Source organism: Rhinolophus ferrumequinum, chromosome 6 (genome assembly GCF_004115265.2).
Source record: "Rhinolophus ferrumequinum isolate MPI-CBG mRhiFer1 chromosome 6, mRhiFer1_v1.p, whole genome shotgun sequence".
In the NCBI taxonomy this organism is placed as follows: Eukaryota; Metazoa; Chordata; class Mammalia; order Chiroptera; family Rhinolophidae; genus Rhinolophus; species Rhinolophus ferrumequinum.
This window is the reverse complement of record NC_046289.1, coordinates 74,620,336-74,635,983: the sequence shown is the minus strand read 5'-3', so window position 1 is coordinate 74,635,983 and position 15,648 is coordinate 74,620,336. Positions and strand designations below refer to the sequence as shown.

The following is a 15,648-nucleotide window of genomic DNA, read 5'->3' as shown; positions in this document are numbered from 1 at the left end:
ACATAGACCTAACCAGCTATGGATATTGTGAAACATATCACAGTCTTATTAGTACAAATATCACCATTTTTTATTAAAATAAAAACATTAAAATCATACAGGTCCCTATCTGCTCTCATATATTTCCCCTGTCCATCCAAATACTCTCTCTATTCCCACTATCTGGTAAACAGACTTTAAAAAAAAATTTTATTGCAAATACGTGTATACAGACATGAAAAGTGCACAAAACATAAATGTACAGTTAAACAATAATTATAAAGCCAGCACTATGATTTATGTCAAGAAATAGAGCATGGTCAACATTCCAGAAATCCCCCATCATGTTTGATCTTCCTGGTCAAAATGCCCTCTCTGCGCTCCAATCCCAGAGTTAACTACAATTGTAACGTTTGTGATAACCACTTCCTTGCTTTCCATCAGACTTTTACCACCTATGTATGCATTTCTATCCAATATACTTCTTTTTGCTTGTTTTCAACTTTATATAAAGAGAATCCTACTGAATGTAGTCTTCTTAGGTTCTTTCTCTCAACATCATGTTTGTGAGATTCATTTGTGTAGCTGCATGTATATTCATTTTCATTGTCATGCAACATTCCATTATATGACAATTTGACTATCCATGCTGCTGGTGATGGACCTTCCAGGTGTTTCCAGTTTGGGACTGTTATGAATAATGCTGCTGTGACATTCTTCGACATGTATCTGATGGAAATTTGCATGTTTCTCTAGGGTATAAACCTAGAGTGGAGAAAGGACCCCCGGTAACTGTAATTGGTATCTCACTGTGATTCATATGGGTGGTTCTATCCACTAAGAGTAACAACCAAATTTCATATTTTACTGGCCACTTTAATATTCTCTTTTGAAATGAGCCTGTTCAAGTCTTTTGCAAATTATTCTATTATTATCGTTCTCCTACTGATTTATAGTTCTTTACATAATATGAATTTAAGTCCTTCGTTAGTTATGTGTGGTACAAACATCTTTGTCCCCTCTGCAAGTTTTTTTGTTTCTCTCAATTTTAATGTTTCAAATTTATCAATCTTTTTCTTTACGTTTAGTGTTTTTACGTATAGTGTTTAACATCTTTACCTATCATGAAGATATTATTACATTATATTTTCAAAACGTTATTCACACTTGGATCCATAATCCACCTAAAATAGATAAAGGTCAAGTTTTGTTGTTGTTGTTTTCCACATAGAAAATATGTCCCTACAGGACACCATTGTCCTAGCACTATTTATGGGGGAGAAAAAAGAAAATATTCTTTTCCCCTCTCTCTGCCATGAAACCTCCATCATAAATCAAGCCTCCATATATGTGTGCATCAGTGTTCAAATGTGTGTAGGACCGAAATTTTTGTCTCATTAGTCTTTGTCTCCATGGCACCATCAATACCGCACTATATTCATTACTTTGGCTTTATTTGCTAAAGCAAGACCTCCCATCTTATTCTCATTCCTTAAGAGTGTCTTGACTATTGTTGGCCATTTGTTTTTCCACATATATTTAGAATCAATTAAGTTCTATAAATTACCTCTTGGGGGAGCGGCTGGATGGCTCAGTTAGTTAGAACGTGGGCTCTGAACAGAGTTGCCGGTTCGATTCCCAAATGGGCCAGTGAGCTGCACCCTCCACAACTAGATTGAAGACAATGAGCTGCCACTGAGCCGCTGGAGAGGTGGCAGGATGGCTCAGTTGGTTAGAGCGGGAGCTCTCAACAACAAGGTTGCCAGTTCAATTCCCGCTGACTGGACTTGGAGCTGAGCTGTGCCCCCCACAACTAGATTGAAGGACAACTACTTGAAGCTGATGGGCCCTAGAGAAACACACTGTTCCCCAATATTCCCCAATAAAATTTATTTTTTAAAAAACCCTCTTGGGTGCAACGAATCTATAGATCACTTCTTAGAGAATTGACATTTTTTAAAAATGTTTTGTTGTCTAATCTACGAACATGCAATATCTCTGAGTGTAGGTCTTCCTAAGTGTCTCCTAATACAACTTTATAATTTTCACCAAAGAGGTCCTGCAGATCTACTTTTAGCTTTATGTTTAGTTATTTGATAATGTTCATGACATTTAAATATTCACTTTTTCAAATTTTCATTTTCTAACATAATTTCTATATATAGAGAGAGAAAAAAATAAGATTAATCTTAAATTGATTTTGTGTCGAGCAAATTTGTTAAACTATCTTAATAATTATAATTATTTATCTGTGATTTTTTTGCCATTCTCTATGTACACTACCATATTCTTAAATAATGACAGTTTGTCTCCCTTCCTGTCCTTACACTTTTCACTTCTATTTCCTGGATAACTGCACTCAATAAAATCTATAGCATACTGTTGAAGAGAAATGATGCTTATGACTAAGCAGTTGTCTTTGTATTGTTTTGCTCTGAAACAAAAACTATTTAGCATTTCACCATTAAGTGTAATGATTGCTGTGGCGTTTTGTGGATATCTTTAATGAGATTAAGGACATTCTTTTACATTCCCAGATTGTTAAGAATTTTTTTAATAAATTAGGGTGAATTTCAGCAAACGGTTTTGTTTTGCTTCAGTAATCATATGGTGTTACTTCTTTCATCAATGTGATGTGTTACAGCAATTTAGTGTCACATGAAAAGTCACCCATACTTAGGATGAACCCAAATTTGTCATGATATAATGTCTTCTTATTTATTGATTTGGTTCACATCAATATTTAAATGATCCTGGCCTGTAATATTCCTTTCCATATTGTCTTCATTGGATTTCGCATTGAGGTTTTGCTAGTCTCATAAAGAAGATGGGTAGCATCTACTTTCCAGAAGGAATTGTGTAGCATTCTTTGAATATTTCGTAGAGATTTCCTGTGAAGCATTGTGAGCCTGGGGTTGTACTTGATGGAATATTTCTGATACTGAATCAATTTATTTAATCTTTGTAGGAAAATTCAAACTTCTTGAGTATGTGTCATTAAGTTACATTTTCTAGGGATTTGTCAATTTTATGTTGATTTTCAAACTTATTGGCTTTCCATTGACATAAAATAGCATAGATATGATTTATACCTGTAAATATAGATACATATATCTCCCAGATACAAACCCTTAGTTGTTCCAAATATCTTCTCCCACACTCTGGCTTTACTTTTCACTGTCTTAATAGTGTTTTTGATAATCAGAATTTCTGAATTTTTACGTATATCGATTTATCTATTTTTCCTTTATAATTATTCATGATGAGTGCTTTTGATGTCTTGTTGAAAATGTTTTTCTTACTTTTAGTTCATAAAGAAATTCTCCTGTCTTATCTTATAAAAGTTTTCTTTTTTTAACCTTTAAATTAGTTAACTTGAGGTAGAGTTAAATAATCAAGATTCATCTTTTCCCCTATATGCCCAACAAAATTTCCAATACATTATTTTCATCATATAAATCACTTTGAACTCATTTTTTATTTCCATGATTTTGACTTTGACTCATGATTTATTTAACAGTTTATTTCTTCAATTTTAAAAGTATAGGGATTTTCCTGCTCAGATTCTAGTTAGAAGTTTCTAGTTTAAATTCATTGTGGCCCACTACAAATGATGTATAATTTTAATCCTCTAAACATTTTTAAGACCTAACCTATGGCCTAATCTATAGTCACTTTTTGGAAATATGCTACATGTGCTTGTAAAATATATAATCTGCATTTGTTGAGCAAAGTAAACTATGTATATGGTTCTTTTCCTTAGCTGTTCATAACTTCTATATCACTACTAATCAATTGATAAGATGTGATTTAGAATCTTCCCAAATGACTGTGAAGTTGTTTCTTCCTGCATAGCATTCACTCATTGCTGCTATTGAGAATTCAGCCTTTGATCACAGTTCATTTGAAAGTAATCTTTCTTTCTCTAGTAATCTCCCTTTCCTAACATTTCTGCCATTTCTTTATGACATTGGTTTCTAGGTATGCATTTTCTTTTATTAGTCTACATAAATTTTATTTATCTTTTTTAACCTCTGATGGGATGTTTTCAACTGGTTTTGAAAGCTCTCAGCTATGATCTCATTATCGCTTTTCCTAGTCTCTATCTTTTCTTCCAGAACTCCAATTGAACATATGTTCAAAATTCTAATTCTACTATTTTCTAAATTTTTATTTTTATACTCCTCTGTGCTCCATTCTTGACACAATTTTCTGAATTACTCTGGGTTGGAAATCCTCTTTTCTTCACTGTCTAATCTGTGATTAACTCTCTCCACTGTGACTTTAACTGTGGTCATTACATTGGTCACTTTTGCAAGTTGTATTTAGTTCCTTTTCAAATGGCATGTCACCTTTTCTAAGTTTCATGTGCCCTGCATCCCTTTTAAAGCTTGTTTTTATTTCAGCATAATGGTTTTGTAATCTGTATTAAATTATTCTATTATCACAATAAAGTTTTTTTCCTCTGTTCTTGTTGACTATTATTTCTTAGTCATGGTGTCTTCTTTCTTTCTTTGCTTGTTGATCGTGTTTGTATTTGACTCTACACTTGTCATTATTACACTTGAAAAATAATTTGCAGGTGTGATTTAAATTCGGAATTAAGTGACTTTCCCCGAGATTTGCGTTTGATTCTGCAAGCTACTTTGGGACACATCCATAACCACATTAGTGCAAATTCAAGGTTTGGCGTTCCATGAACAGTCCAAGTAATTCTCACCTTCGTGAATTACTCGCAAGGACTAGCCCCTTACTCTTGTTGCTTTCAGGCTGCACACTTTTCAGGTCCCAGCTTCCTGTGGGGAGGACCTCTGACTGGATCTGCTTAGGTGGGTCTTGGTCTTTGATTTCCATTCCCCTCAGCTGATATGGTCTTCAAACCAGAGGCTCAGATTTTGTGCGTTCAACAAATTCCCTCAGAAAAATAGTAGCTATTAATAACAACAGAACTCCCATTATTCCTTTACTTTCGTCTCATAATCACTCCTGCATTGGCATTTCTTCAAAGCTATGAAGGCTTTGAAAGTTTTTAGGCGGTTTAAACAGCTTTATTTTGGTTGTTTTTAGTGGGAAGGTTGACATGAAATCCTAGGTCACCGTTAGTAAATCATTCCCCAGATCTCTATTCAGATCATTGGGTGCGTACAATTTACTCCCCTTTTCACATGTGCAGGCTGTTCTTTCTTTATGGTTTTAAATTAGACTTACTGTTTTTAAAACAAAATTAAATACTGAAAAGCATTTAAGTAACAATAAATAAAAATCACCCCAAAGGCTAAGACACTAATAAAGCTGTAATACCATTTTCTTTTTCCTCCTTTTTCTGCATATTACTTTTGATGAGAAAACAAATTTTTCATGAGATTACAATTTTAGACCGTATTTTAGAGAAGGGAATAAACTTTTCACAGCTCTGCAAATAAGTGAAAGTCTGTGTATATTTATATATAAGGAGAGGAGCCTTGACTTTCAGAAGAATTTCAAGTGGGGCTATTACAATCCTAAAAAAAATTGAAAATTATATTAGTTTACAATTCTGATATTTTGGCAAAAATTATACTGAATCATAATGTTTTCCTGAGCTAAAAGAAGCTTCTCAGTAGTGTTAAGTGTTCCTCAGAAATCACGGTGTTATTCTGCAGTACTGAGTCGGGCCTTACACTCAACATTGAATGTGTGGTTCCAGTTCTTTGGATTTATGTATTAAGGGTAGCACAGCAAAGATGTATCTCCTTCTTATAAGCTCCTGCCCCTGGGCAGAGAATGGAGATTTTCTGATTGGTCTCTTTTCTCCTGGATGAAACAGGGTCTTAGATGTTTTCCAGTCAGGCTCTAACTGCTCTCACAAAATCATGACACTGGGCTGTTTTTCGCGTGCAGGGAACCTCTGGAGCGCGAAAGGAAGTAGGAAGCAGGCAAACAGAAGTCTGCAATTGCAACTGTGTTATGAGCTTCACTGAGCATTTCTCTGGGTTCACGTGGCCTGAGAAAGTTAAAATCAATTGCAGAGCCTTGTTCTTTCATTTTCCTTACCTGCTAGCCCCCTCCACCCACTCAGGAGACAGAGAGCTATTCAATCTGCCTTGACAACTTCTTGAAAGACGTGGGAGCAGACAGGGTCTCAGCAGAGTGGCCAGGTGCCAAAAGGGGAAGGCAGGTAGGCTTCAATCCTAAAGGGATAGGAAAGAAAAGAAGTAGGCAGCTGGCATCTTTCATGCCTTGTTGGGATATTATTGAATTGCAAGGGTTTAGGGCTCGGGGGTAATGCAGTGCCCAAAGCCCCTCTCCTTGTGTCCTGGTTCCCATTTCTGATGCCAGTACTGACTCAGCAGATTGGCAGATCCGGTGTTGGCTTGGATTACTCTATCTTCCCCCAGGTCACTGGCAGTTGGTGGGCAAACCTCCTCGGCAGCGTGGGTGATGAAACCTATCACACCAGCAGGAGAATGGGACTGTGAACCCTCAAGCCCCACCCCACCTTCCTTCCTCTCGGGGGGCTAAAAGTCTGGCACGAGGAAGCACCAACAGCCACTAGCTGGGCAGCCTTCCCGGGAAGATGCAGCTGCTCCTACTGCTGCTGGCCTTTCTCCTGCCCTCCAGGGCTGGGGCAGGTGAGTAGCCCAACCCCATCCCATATGCGCTAGAGTGTGACGGCTGAGGGACTCTCTAACTCTGTGTCATTGGGCACATTATTTGAATCCACAGTTCCTCATCTACAAAACAGGAATAATAGCAAAGCCTACCGCGTAGAGTTAAATTAGTTAGTGTCCATGAAATTGGGGATTGCACCTGGCCTGTACATAGTACAAGCTCTATAACTGTGCTCTGTGAATTCATTCTGCAGCTCATGTGTCAGAGCCTAAGAGACAAGGATACAGTTCCATCAGCTCATGTCTAGATACTTAAAAACCGCTCCCATGCTGGCCATGAGCTGGACTCAGAGGGATCAGGGAAGCTCCCTGAGGAAGACAAAGTACCAGGGAACTTCAGGGAGAAACCACTCCAGAGGTTCCAGATCTGGACAGCAGAGATCTCTCCACAACGTGAGGTTTTAAGCTGGCCTTGCCTGCAGCAAGGGGTGTTCTCCTTTTGGGGAGGTGGGAGCGAGCTGAGGTCGCAGTGGGGAGCCAGCAGTGTTTCCTTGAAAACCTTGGAGCCCTCTCCCATAATGTGGTACCCTGCAGACCCCAATTCTCAGGGCAAATACTCCTTCCCCGGCATCACCTCTCCAGCCTCCACATCTGCTAGCTTTTCTGGAGCCACCAACTGTGAGGTCAGCAAGCGCAGAGATAAGTGCTGAATTCTTCCTTCCAGGGGAGATCATCGGAGGCCGAGAGGCCAGGCCCCATTCCCACCCCTACATGGCATTTCTTCTGACCGAAACACCAAGAGGTCCAAGCACGTGTGGGGGGTTCCTGGTGCGAGAAGACTTTGTGATGACAGCAGCTCGCTGCTTGGGCAGGTGAGGAACTAAGGAGTTTCTGGGCTATCCATGAGGCAGGCCTGGAAAGTTAACGAGAGCATCTGTCTGAAAGCAGGTGTCTAGCAATAAAGGGTTGAAGAGACTGGGTAAGGCCTGAGGGGCAGAGAACAGGCCAGAGTAAATGAGGACTGAAGGAGGAGATGGAAGTCACGCGTTGGGGATCAAAATATGAATTCAAGCTAATTCTCAATGTATTCTATAGGAAGCAAAACTTAAGGTCACTGTGTCCCCCACCATCCCCAGCTCATCCCCAGGGCTTTGGAGAAGCATAGAGCAGAGAGAAGTCATTTCCCTCCACTTCAGTCTTGCTGTCCTAGGCTGTCCACCTATACTGCAGACCTTAGCTCCTGTGGCTCATACCTAGGCCACCATTCCTTTGCAGCCCTATGCGTGTCATTCTGGGGGCTCACAACATCAGGAGACGGGAAAGGACCCAGCAGAGAATATCTGTGCTCAGAGCCATCACCCATCCTGGTTATAATCAGCAGAACAACCTGAATGACATCATGTTACTGCAGGTACCATGTGCCTGACCCTCTGGTCTCCAGCTGAGCTGGCTCCCCTCTTGTCCTGTGACCATGGAGGAGGAAGGAGGGGCAGAGTCCCAGAGGGTGGAGGGGGGGTCGTGCAGTGAGTGCGGCACAGACAGTCCCTAACTACTTGCTCTCTTCTCGCCAGCTGGAAAATAGAGCCAGGCGGAATCGATTCGTGAGGCCAGTGGATCTCCCTCAGAGTATGGCCAGGCTGTGTGCTGGGGCTGTGTGCACTGTGGCCGGCTGGGGCCTGGTCAGCCTAAACAGGAGAACAGACACACTCCGGGATGTACGGCTGCGCGTGCAGAGAGATCAGGAGTGCAACGGTCGCTTTGATGTCTACAACGGCCGAAGGCAGATCTGTGTAGGGGACAAAAGGCAGAGCAGCACCACCTTCCGGGTAAGGTCACGGGCATTGCCAATGGGCCTGAGATGGGGGGCCTGGGCAAAACTGGGCAATGGGAACAGACAATGGGAATGGGACAGACAACAGGCAATGGGAACTGAGGCCTCCCCATGACCTCAGTCTGGGAGCCAGATCAGAGTATGGTGAGGGTCTTTTTCCATCAACGTGGTCTCTGGTGGAATGTAAGGAACACAAGACACACGAGATACATATATATGCAGAGTTTACCCTTGGCAGGCTCAAGTACCTTCACTTTGGTTGAGCTAGAAACAGTAACCATAGCCAGGGTTCAAGCCGAACCAATTAAATATCCAGAAGCTTGACTTCTGCAACCCCAACTACCTCCCATCTCACACACACCCAACAACTGAAGGAGCCCACACACCCTGCCTCTCTGAGCTTCAGGCCTTAGGGCAGCAGCACTGGGGAGGCCTGGAGCAACTGTCCTTCCTCTCATCACCCACAGGGGGACACTGGAGGCCCTCTGGTGTGTAACAATGTGGCCCAGGGTATTGTCTCCTATGGAAGTGTCTTCGGGACGCCTCCAGCAGTCTTCACCAGGGTTGCACGCTTCCTTCCCTGGATAAATAGAACAATGAGGCGCTTCCAGCAGCGGGGGATCAAACTGAGACACCCCTCCTGTGACTGACTCTTCTGTGGGATTGACGCCAGCTCCAGCGTGGTTCCCAGAGCCATAATAAATGTCCATGCTTAGAGTGTATGTAACCTATTTCTCATGTGTTCTTTAAACATCATTCATTACATAATGAATGTGTCCAGGACTGAGTCTGAGCTACTACAGGGAAATGGGGTCTTTCCCCCAGACAAATGAACTTCCCCACACACCACCCTGGGGGATAGGATGAGCTACTTCCCTCCTCCAACACATCCATTCCCCATCTCCCCTTCTACCATGTCCTCAGGGTGTGATGGAAGGACAGATGTCTCCCAAGGGCAAGGCTCTCTGCTCTCCTACCATACCCTACCAGAGACTCCCCTACAGATATTGAAGTACACTTTAAAACGCTGTGCCACTGGTATGTGTAGGACAGGCAGACCAAAGGGATTAAATTGAAATTCCATACAAGGTTCAATTTAAAATACAGCAAAGGTGGTGTCTCAAATCACTGGGAAACAATGAACTTTTCATACATGGTATTAAAATACCTAGATAGATTTGGGGGGGCCGGGGGAAGGTAAAATTGGATCCAGTCCTCACACCCTAATCCAAAATATGTAACTCTCAAATAGACCAGAGATGTAAGTGCAAAAAATGAAACCATGCAAGTCCTAGAAGAAAGAAAAAGATCTGCTTGCTTAAAAATAGGTAATGAACACCCATGTTCACCCATGTTCAATAGCTAATGAACACCCACTATTCGCAGTAGCCAAGAGATGGAAGCAACCCACGTCTCCATCGACAGCCAGAGTCCTTTCCCCAAACTCTCATGCCTCCCAACGCCCACTGTAGTATAGACCAGTGTCCTCATTTTCAATCTGACAATGGTCTGCTTCCTGTTTTGATACTCTAAAGTTACATAAACTCCACCCACAACATTGACTAAATTAACAAGACTTTTACCCCAAAGACTAGCCCATGACTGTCTATACAACTATCACATTTAAAAAACATAATTACTGAAGTCACAGAACTTAAAATCACACTTGAAACACCTTCCTAAGGCAACTGTACAGAATCAGCTGGGAGGTTCTACCTCCATCAAAATATTATTTATTCCTTGCAATGTGACTCTGACCATCTGAACTTTTGCAGTTTCCATACTCTAAATGGAATAATCACTGAACACATATCAAATCCAACTGGCTATATACAGAAATGCCTTGGTAAATCTGACCACTATTTTATGGGTATTTCTTGTCAGAAAGTTATTTGCCTAATATTCAGTGTAAGCTATGTATTAACAATGCATCTTTGACAATGCTCAGTCATGCTGTCTATATTTGCTAGCACCTACCCATAGGAATTATCTATTGCTTGCATGTTCTTGGGATAACAGTGTCATTATTAAATGTTTGCATTAGCAAATAGAAAGAATACTTGATAGAACAATGTGGTGTAACAATGTGGGGCAGGAGGGAGGGTGAAAGCCCCCACCCAGCCCTTCCTCTCTGTGACATGTACTTAGAGTCCCAGAGCACCGCCCAGTCTCAGGACTCAGTCCCCAGGAAACACCCAGAGCAGACCATCTCACGTCCATGTCTTTCCCTGCCAGTCAGCACTTGCAAGGCAGCTCTCTGCCTCCAGCTGCCCTGCTGGAAGGGTTTCCACAGACCTCCTGGTGCTCACCTCCAGAAGATAATTCCCTCCATGACCACCCCAGAGCCAGCCCCACCACTTCCACTTCCCACAGCTCTGCAGTCCTCTTTACTAAGTAAACCTCAGCAGCAGTGCTTTGGCAAGAAAGTGTTTTCAAGGCACAGAGAAACTAGTGCAAAAGTACACCATTCCTCCCACATTCTTTCTCCTGGTGCAGACTCTGCATTACAGGCCCTACTGACTTGACTGGAAAGTCATAAAACCATAACAAGCTCATGCTCAGTAACCTCACAGGGAACCTCCCTCCCCACCTAATGGCTAAGGCAGACTTCAGTCTCCAGAGGCTACTGCCTCTGTCCCCCTGCAGAGCGTCCAGGTCGGGAGAAACCAGACACCAGCCATTCTTCATAACTACAGCAGAATCACAAAGTGATCGATGGTGACCTTGATAATGGTGTGTGACTTTGTCTGGGAAAAGGGTGACTGCCCAGGAAAGCCATCTGAACGTAGAATAGGACAACAGGGAGTGGCAGAGGCCAGCCCCACTAGTTCATAGAAAACATCTCTATTATAGAAATGTGTAAAAACCATCAGAAGTGCATGAAATCTGCTAAATAAATTACGAATGATTTCAAGATTTTAGGCAGTTAAATTAAGAACAATTAAGAACTCAGTTAGCCTGAGACCCTATCACGGTTACTTTATCAAGTTTCCACTGAACTTTCAGAAGTATAATTTTCCAAGGTTACAGTATGATCCACTGTATTGATATACAGCAAATTATTAAACCATTTTGACAATCCAGAAATTTTACAGTGCTTGTTTTACAGAAGCTGCTATTACAACTTTCACAATTAGAATGGGTTTCAGAGGCAGCCACCCACTAATATGGCCTGAATAACCCCTACCTCCTGGTGTTCATTCAGACTAAAAAGTGAAGGTTTGGCTGCATGACAGTCGTCACTGAGACCCCAAATTCCCAGGGCAAGTAGAGACCGGAATGATTAGGGAAGGTCGTGATGAACTGCATGCAGCCTCTTCACATTTTTCTACTACGATCAGATGTCACCCATGTTTCCTACAACTGTCACTGAGGGGAAACCACCAGCAGCAAATCCCTATGCGCAGAGCCATCCCATATCCTGATGCAGACAAAAGACAGGGACCAGAGGAGAGACAACCAAGATGGAGCAGTAGCTAAATGCTGTGTTTACCTTCTCTCACAACCACATCAAAATTACAACTAATCTACAAAACAACCCTTATTGAGAATCGCCTAAAATCAAGTTGAAGTGGAGCCTTTCAACTAAGAACTTGCAGAAGAATCCACCTCTAGACTAGTAAGAATTTCAGAGACGTAGAAGGTCAGAGAGGCTGTTCCCACACCTGCGTGTGACCATTAAAGATCGGGAGAGCTATTTCGGCTGTGGGGGTCCCCTCCCCATCCCTTAGAGGAGCAAGAGATTCCAGCCTAGAGTCCCAGTGCCAGGGAGAGAAGTCCCCATAATTTCTGGTTGTGAAAACCAGCAGAGATTGTGACTGAGTGAGACTGAGAGCACTCCCAGGCGCTCCTCTTAAAGGGACTGCACGTGGACTTACCCACCAATGGAATCACTTGTTCTGAGCTTCAGCAATGGGGTAGCAGCTAGAAAGGCAGCAGGAACATATGGTGGGGAATGAGTTGTCTGGCTTGGGATGGGAGCAGGAGAGAAGGCTTTCCCCTGGATGGAGGAACTGCTGGAGGCCATTGTTTCTTTGCCCTCCTCCTTCCCGGCATGCAAACACAGACGGCAGCCATTTCTTAGTCTCCGTCTTTAGTTCACCCAGCCCTGGTGATTCGAGACCTGGCCCCTCCAAACTTTTGGGCACACCCGGGCTGCTTTCAGTGGCTTTTTTGTGCAAACCACCTGCCTTGGCTCAAGCTGCAGACTTTCCTAGGATCTCTCAAAGGTTCACAGAACCCAGACAAGCAGTATCAGGCTTGAGTGTGTCCTGTACCTCTGGCTGAGCAGCCCTAAGCCAGCACTAGCGGCAGCTAGCCTTGGTTCACGGCTTGGCCTCTCAAGGCGCTTCCAAGCACAGCACAGGCAGCAGCCATCTGCGGACTTCTTTCTGGCTCCTGCCAGGTGGCCCCGGGAGGGGCACGGGCTGTGGCTGAATTAGACCTAGGCAGATCACCTCCAAAGTGGGCCTGAGGCTGGCGCCCCCTGTGGCCAGCTTCAAAACAAGCTGGAGCTTCACCCAATCGCCTCCAAGTATGACACACACATGGGGCTGATAGAGCAGGCACCAGAGTCCTGCTGAGGCATATCCTGCTCGATAGGATCAGCCCCTGCACAACTCTTCCACTGTAGTCAAGGCCAGTCCTCACAACGAGTGAGCCCAAGGGTTACTCTCTCACACTGATGTGCAATTATCAACCAAGGCTCAACTACAAGAGGAGGTCACACACAACCCACACAAGAGATGCACCTGGAGCATATGGCTCAGGTGACCAGAAAGACTGCGCCACTGAAACCTACAGCACACGTACTACATAAGGCCATTCTACTAAGACCAGAAGACATAGCAGGCCTACCTAATGCATAGAAACAAACATAGGGAGGCAGCCAAAATGGGGAGACAAAGAAATATGTCCCAAATAAAAGAACAGAACAAAGCTCTAGCAAAAGCACTAAGTGAAGTGGAGATAAGCCATCTATCAGATGCAGAGTTCCAAACAGTGGTTATAAGAATGCTCAATGATCTCAGGGAGAACTTCAACAGAGAGATAGGAAGCATAAAAATGGAGATGGGAACCATAGAAAAAGAACTGGTCAGAAATAAAGGATACAATAATGGAAACGAAGAATATATTACAGGGAATCAACAGTAGATTAGGTGAAGCAGTGATCCAACCAGCAATGTAGAAGATAAGACAGCAGAAAACACCCAACCAGAACAGCAAAAAGAAAAAAGAATCCAAAAAATTGAGGAGAATTTAAGGGACCTCTTGGTGTACCAACATTTGCATTACAGGGGTACCAAAAGGAGAAGAGAGAGAGCAAGGAATTGAAAACCTATTTGAAGAAATAATGATAGAAACTTCCCTAACCTGGTAAAGGAAATGGACACAAGCCCTGGAAGCACAAAGTCCCAAACAAGATAAACCCAAAAAGGCGCACACCAAGACACATCATAATTAAAATGCCAAAGTTTAAATAAAAAGAGAGAATCTTAAAAGCAGCAAGAGAAAAGCAGTTGGTTACCTACAAGGGAACCACCATAAGACTGTCAACTGATTTCTCGACAGAAACTTTGCAGGCAAGAAGTGAGTGGCAGGAAATATTCCAAGTAATGAAAATCAACAATATACAACCAAGATTGCTCTACTCAGCGAGGCTGTCATTTAGAATTGAAGGACAGATACGGAGCTTCCCAGACAAGAAAAAGCTCAAGGAGTTCATCACCACCAAATCAGTATTACAAGGAATCTTAGAGAAACTTCTTTAAGATGGGATGGGGGTTAAGGATAGGTGAAAGGGGAAGGGATTAAGAAGCACAAATTGGTTGTTATACAGTAGTCATGGGGATGTAGGGTATAGCATAAGGAATATAGTCAATCATTTTGTAATAGCTAGGTATGGTACCAGGTAGGTACTAGATCTATCAGGGTGATAGATGGGAATGGGGCTAGGAGCAAGGTGAAAAAGGTGAAGGCATTAAGAAATACAAATTGATAGTTAATACAGTATGGGGAATATAATCAACAATGTTTTAAAGATCATGTAAGATGCCAGATGGGCACAGGAGTTATCAGGGATATCACGTCATAGACTGTGTAGATGCCTGACCAATGCGCTATACACCTGAAGCTGAAGTAGAATAATATTGACTATCAACTATAACTAAATATATAGGTATATATAGTCACGGGATGTGGAGTACAACATAGGGAAGATAGTCGATGGTATTGTAACAGCTATGTGAGATGTCAGAGAAGTAGTAGCTTGAGGAGTGCGTTATCACTTTGTGAGGGGTTTAAATGTCTAACTATTATGTTACTTTGTACACTTGAAACTAATAAAAATAAATAATTTATTTTAAAAAGACAGGGACCAGATACAACTTAAGTGCCTCATGCCTTCCTTTTAGTTCAGCAGCTGATCAGACGCCAGCTCCAGCTTCTCTTCCAGCCTGAATCATCTGCTGAGTCCCAGGTCACAAAGGGGCTGGTATAGGTTCTACAGGAGGGCTCAGTAAACATAGCTCCTCCCTGGTGCTAGGACCCAACAGAGCAAGAAATCATTTGTTACCTCTTGCCTCTTCCAGCCATCTGAACACGAGGCCGAACAACTTCTCCTTTGAGGTCCTTCGTCTAGCACCAAAGTTAGGACTAGGTGATACAGAGGATAATGTGCAGGGAGGCAGGCTGGGGATACCTGGATGATGGCAACTATCCGGACACAGTCCAGGAGGTGGAAATGGAGGTACAGCAGGAGCACAGAGCATCAGTACTACAACAGTTCTGACCAGTTGTGTGTAGGAAGTTGCATGTAGGAAATCCAGAGAAGGCTGTTGCAAGGGAAAGGTGACAGACGTATGCCAGCAGTGACCCAGAGGCAAAAGAGTCTTAGGGGCATCTGGGAAGGTTATGCCCACAGTCCACAGTACTGATTTACCAGGGTCCACAGGGTCTCCCATCCAGTCTATGGGCCTTGCTCCTGACGCTTCGGGAAGGCAGTGGAGAGCTGGAGAGCAGTCAGGACCACGGACGCCCAAATGCTGATGGCCTCTCTCTCTCTCTCTCTCTCTCTCTCTCTCTCTCTCTCTCACACACACACACACACACACACACACACACACACACGGCATTTCCTTTCAGACAACAAAGAGTCGCAGCAGAGAGGAGTGAAGAAACAACAGTCTGCATAGAGGGGAAAGTGGAGGATGTGAGCTGGGTCCTGCCTCTCTCTGTTCCATGTAGAGA

General features: G+C 42.8%; 1 protein-coding gene across 4 annotated transcripts in view; it reads left to right on the top strand.

The window, feature by feature from the left end:
- Positions 1–6,381: 6,381 nt before the first annotated feature.
- LOC117024202 (mast cell protease 4-like) overlaps positions 6,382–15,648 on the top strand; it is a 28,956-nt gene continuing 19,689 nt past the window's right edge. For 2 of the 4 annotated variants that reach the window (XM_033109638.1, XM_033109637.1), the window contains exons 1-4: positions 6,384–6,590; positions 7,294–7,441; positions 7,845–7,980; positions 8,141–8,395. In XM_033109638.1, coding sequence (XP_032965529.1) covers positions 6,536–6,590; positions 7,294–7,441; positions 7,845–7,980; positions 8,141–8,395 — 594 coding nt within the window. In that variant the 5' untranslated portion in view covers positions 6,384–6,535. Of the gene's footprint in view, positions 6,591–7,293; positions 7,442–7,844; positions 7,981–8,140; positions 8,396–15,648 lie in introns of all 4 variants that reach the window. The other 2 variants (XM_033109635.1, XM_033109636.1) reach the window with 2 other exon arrangements.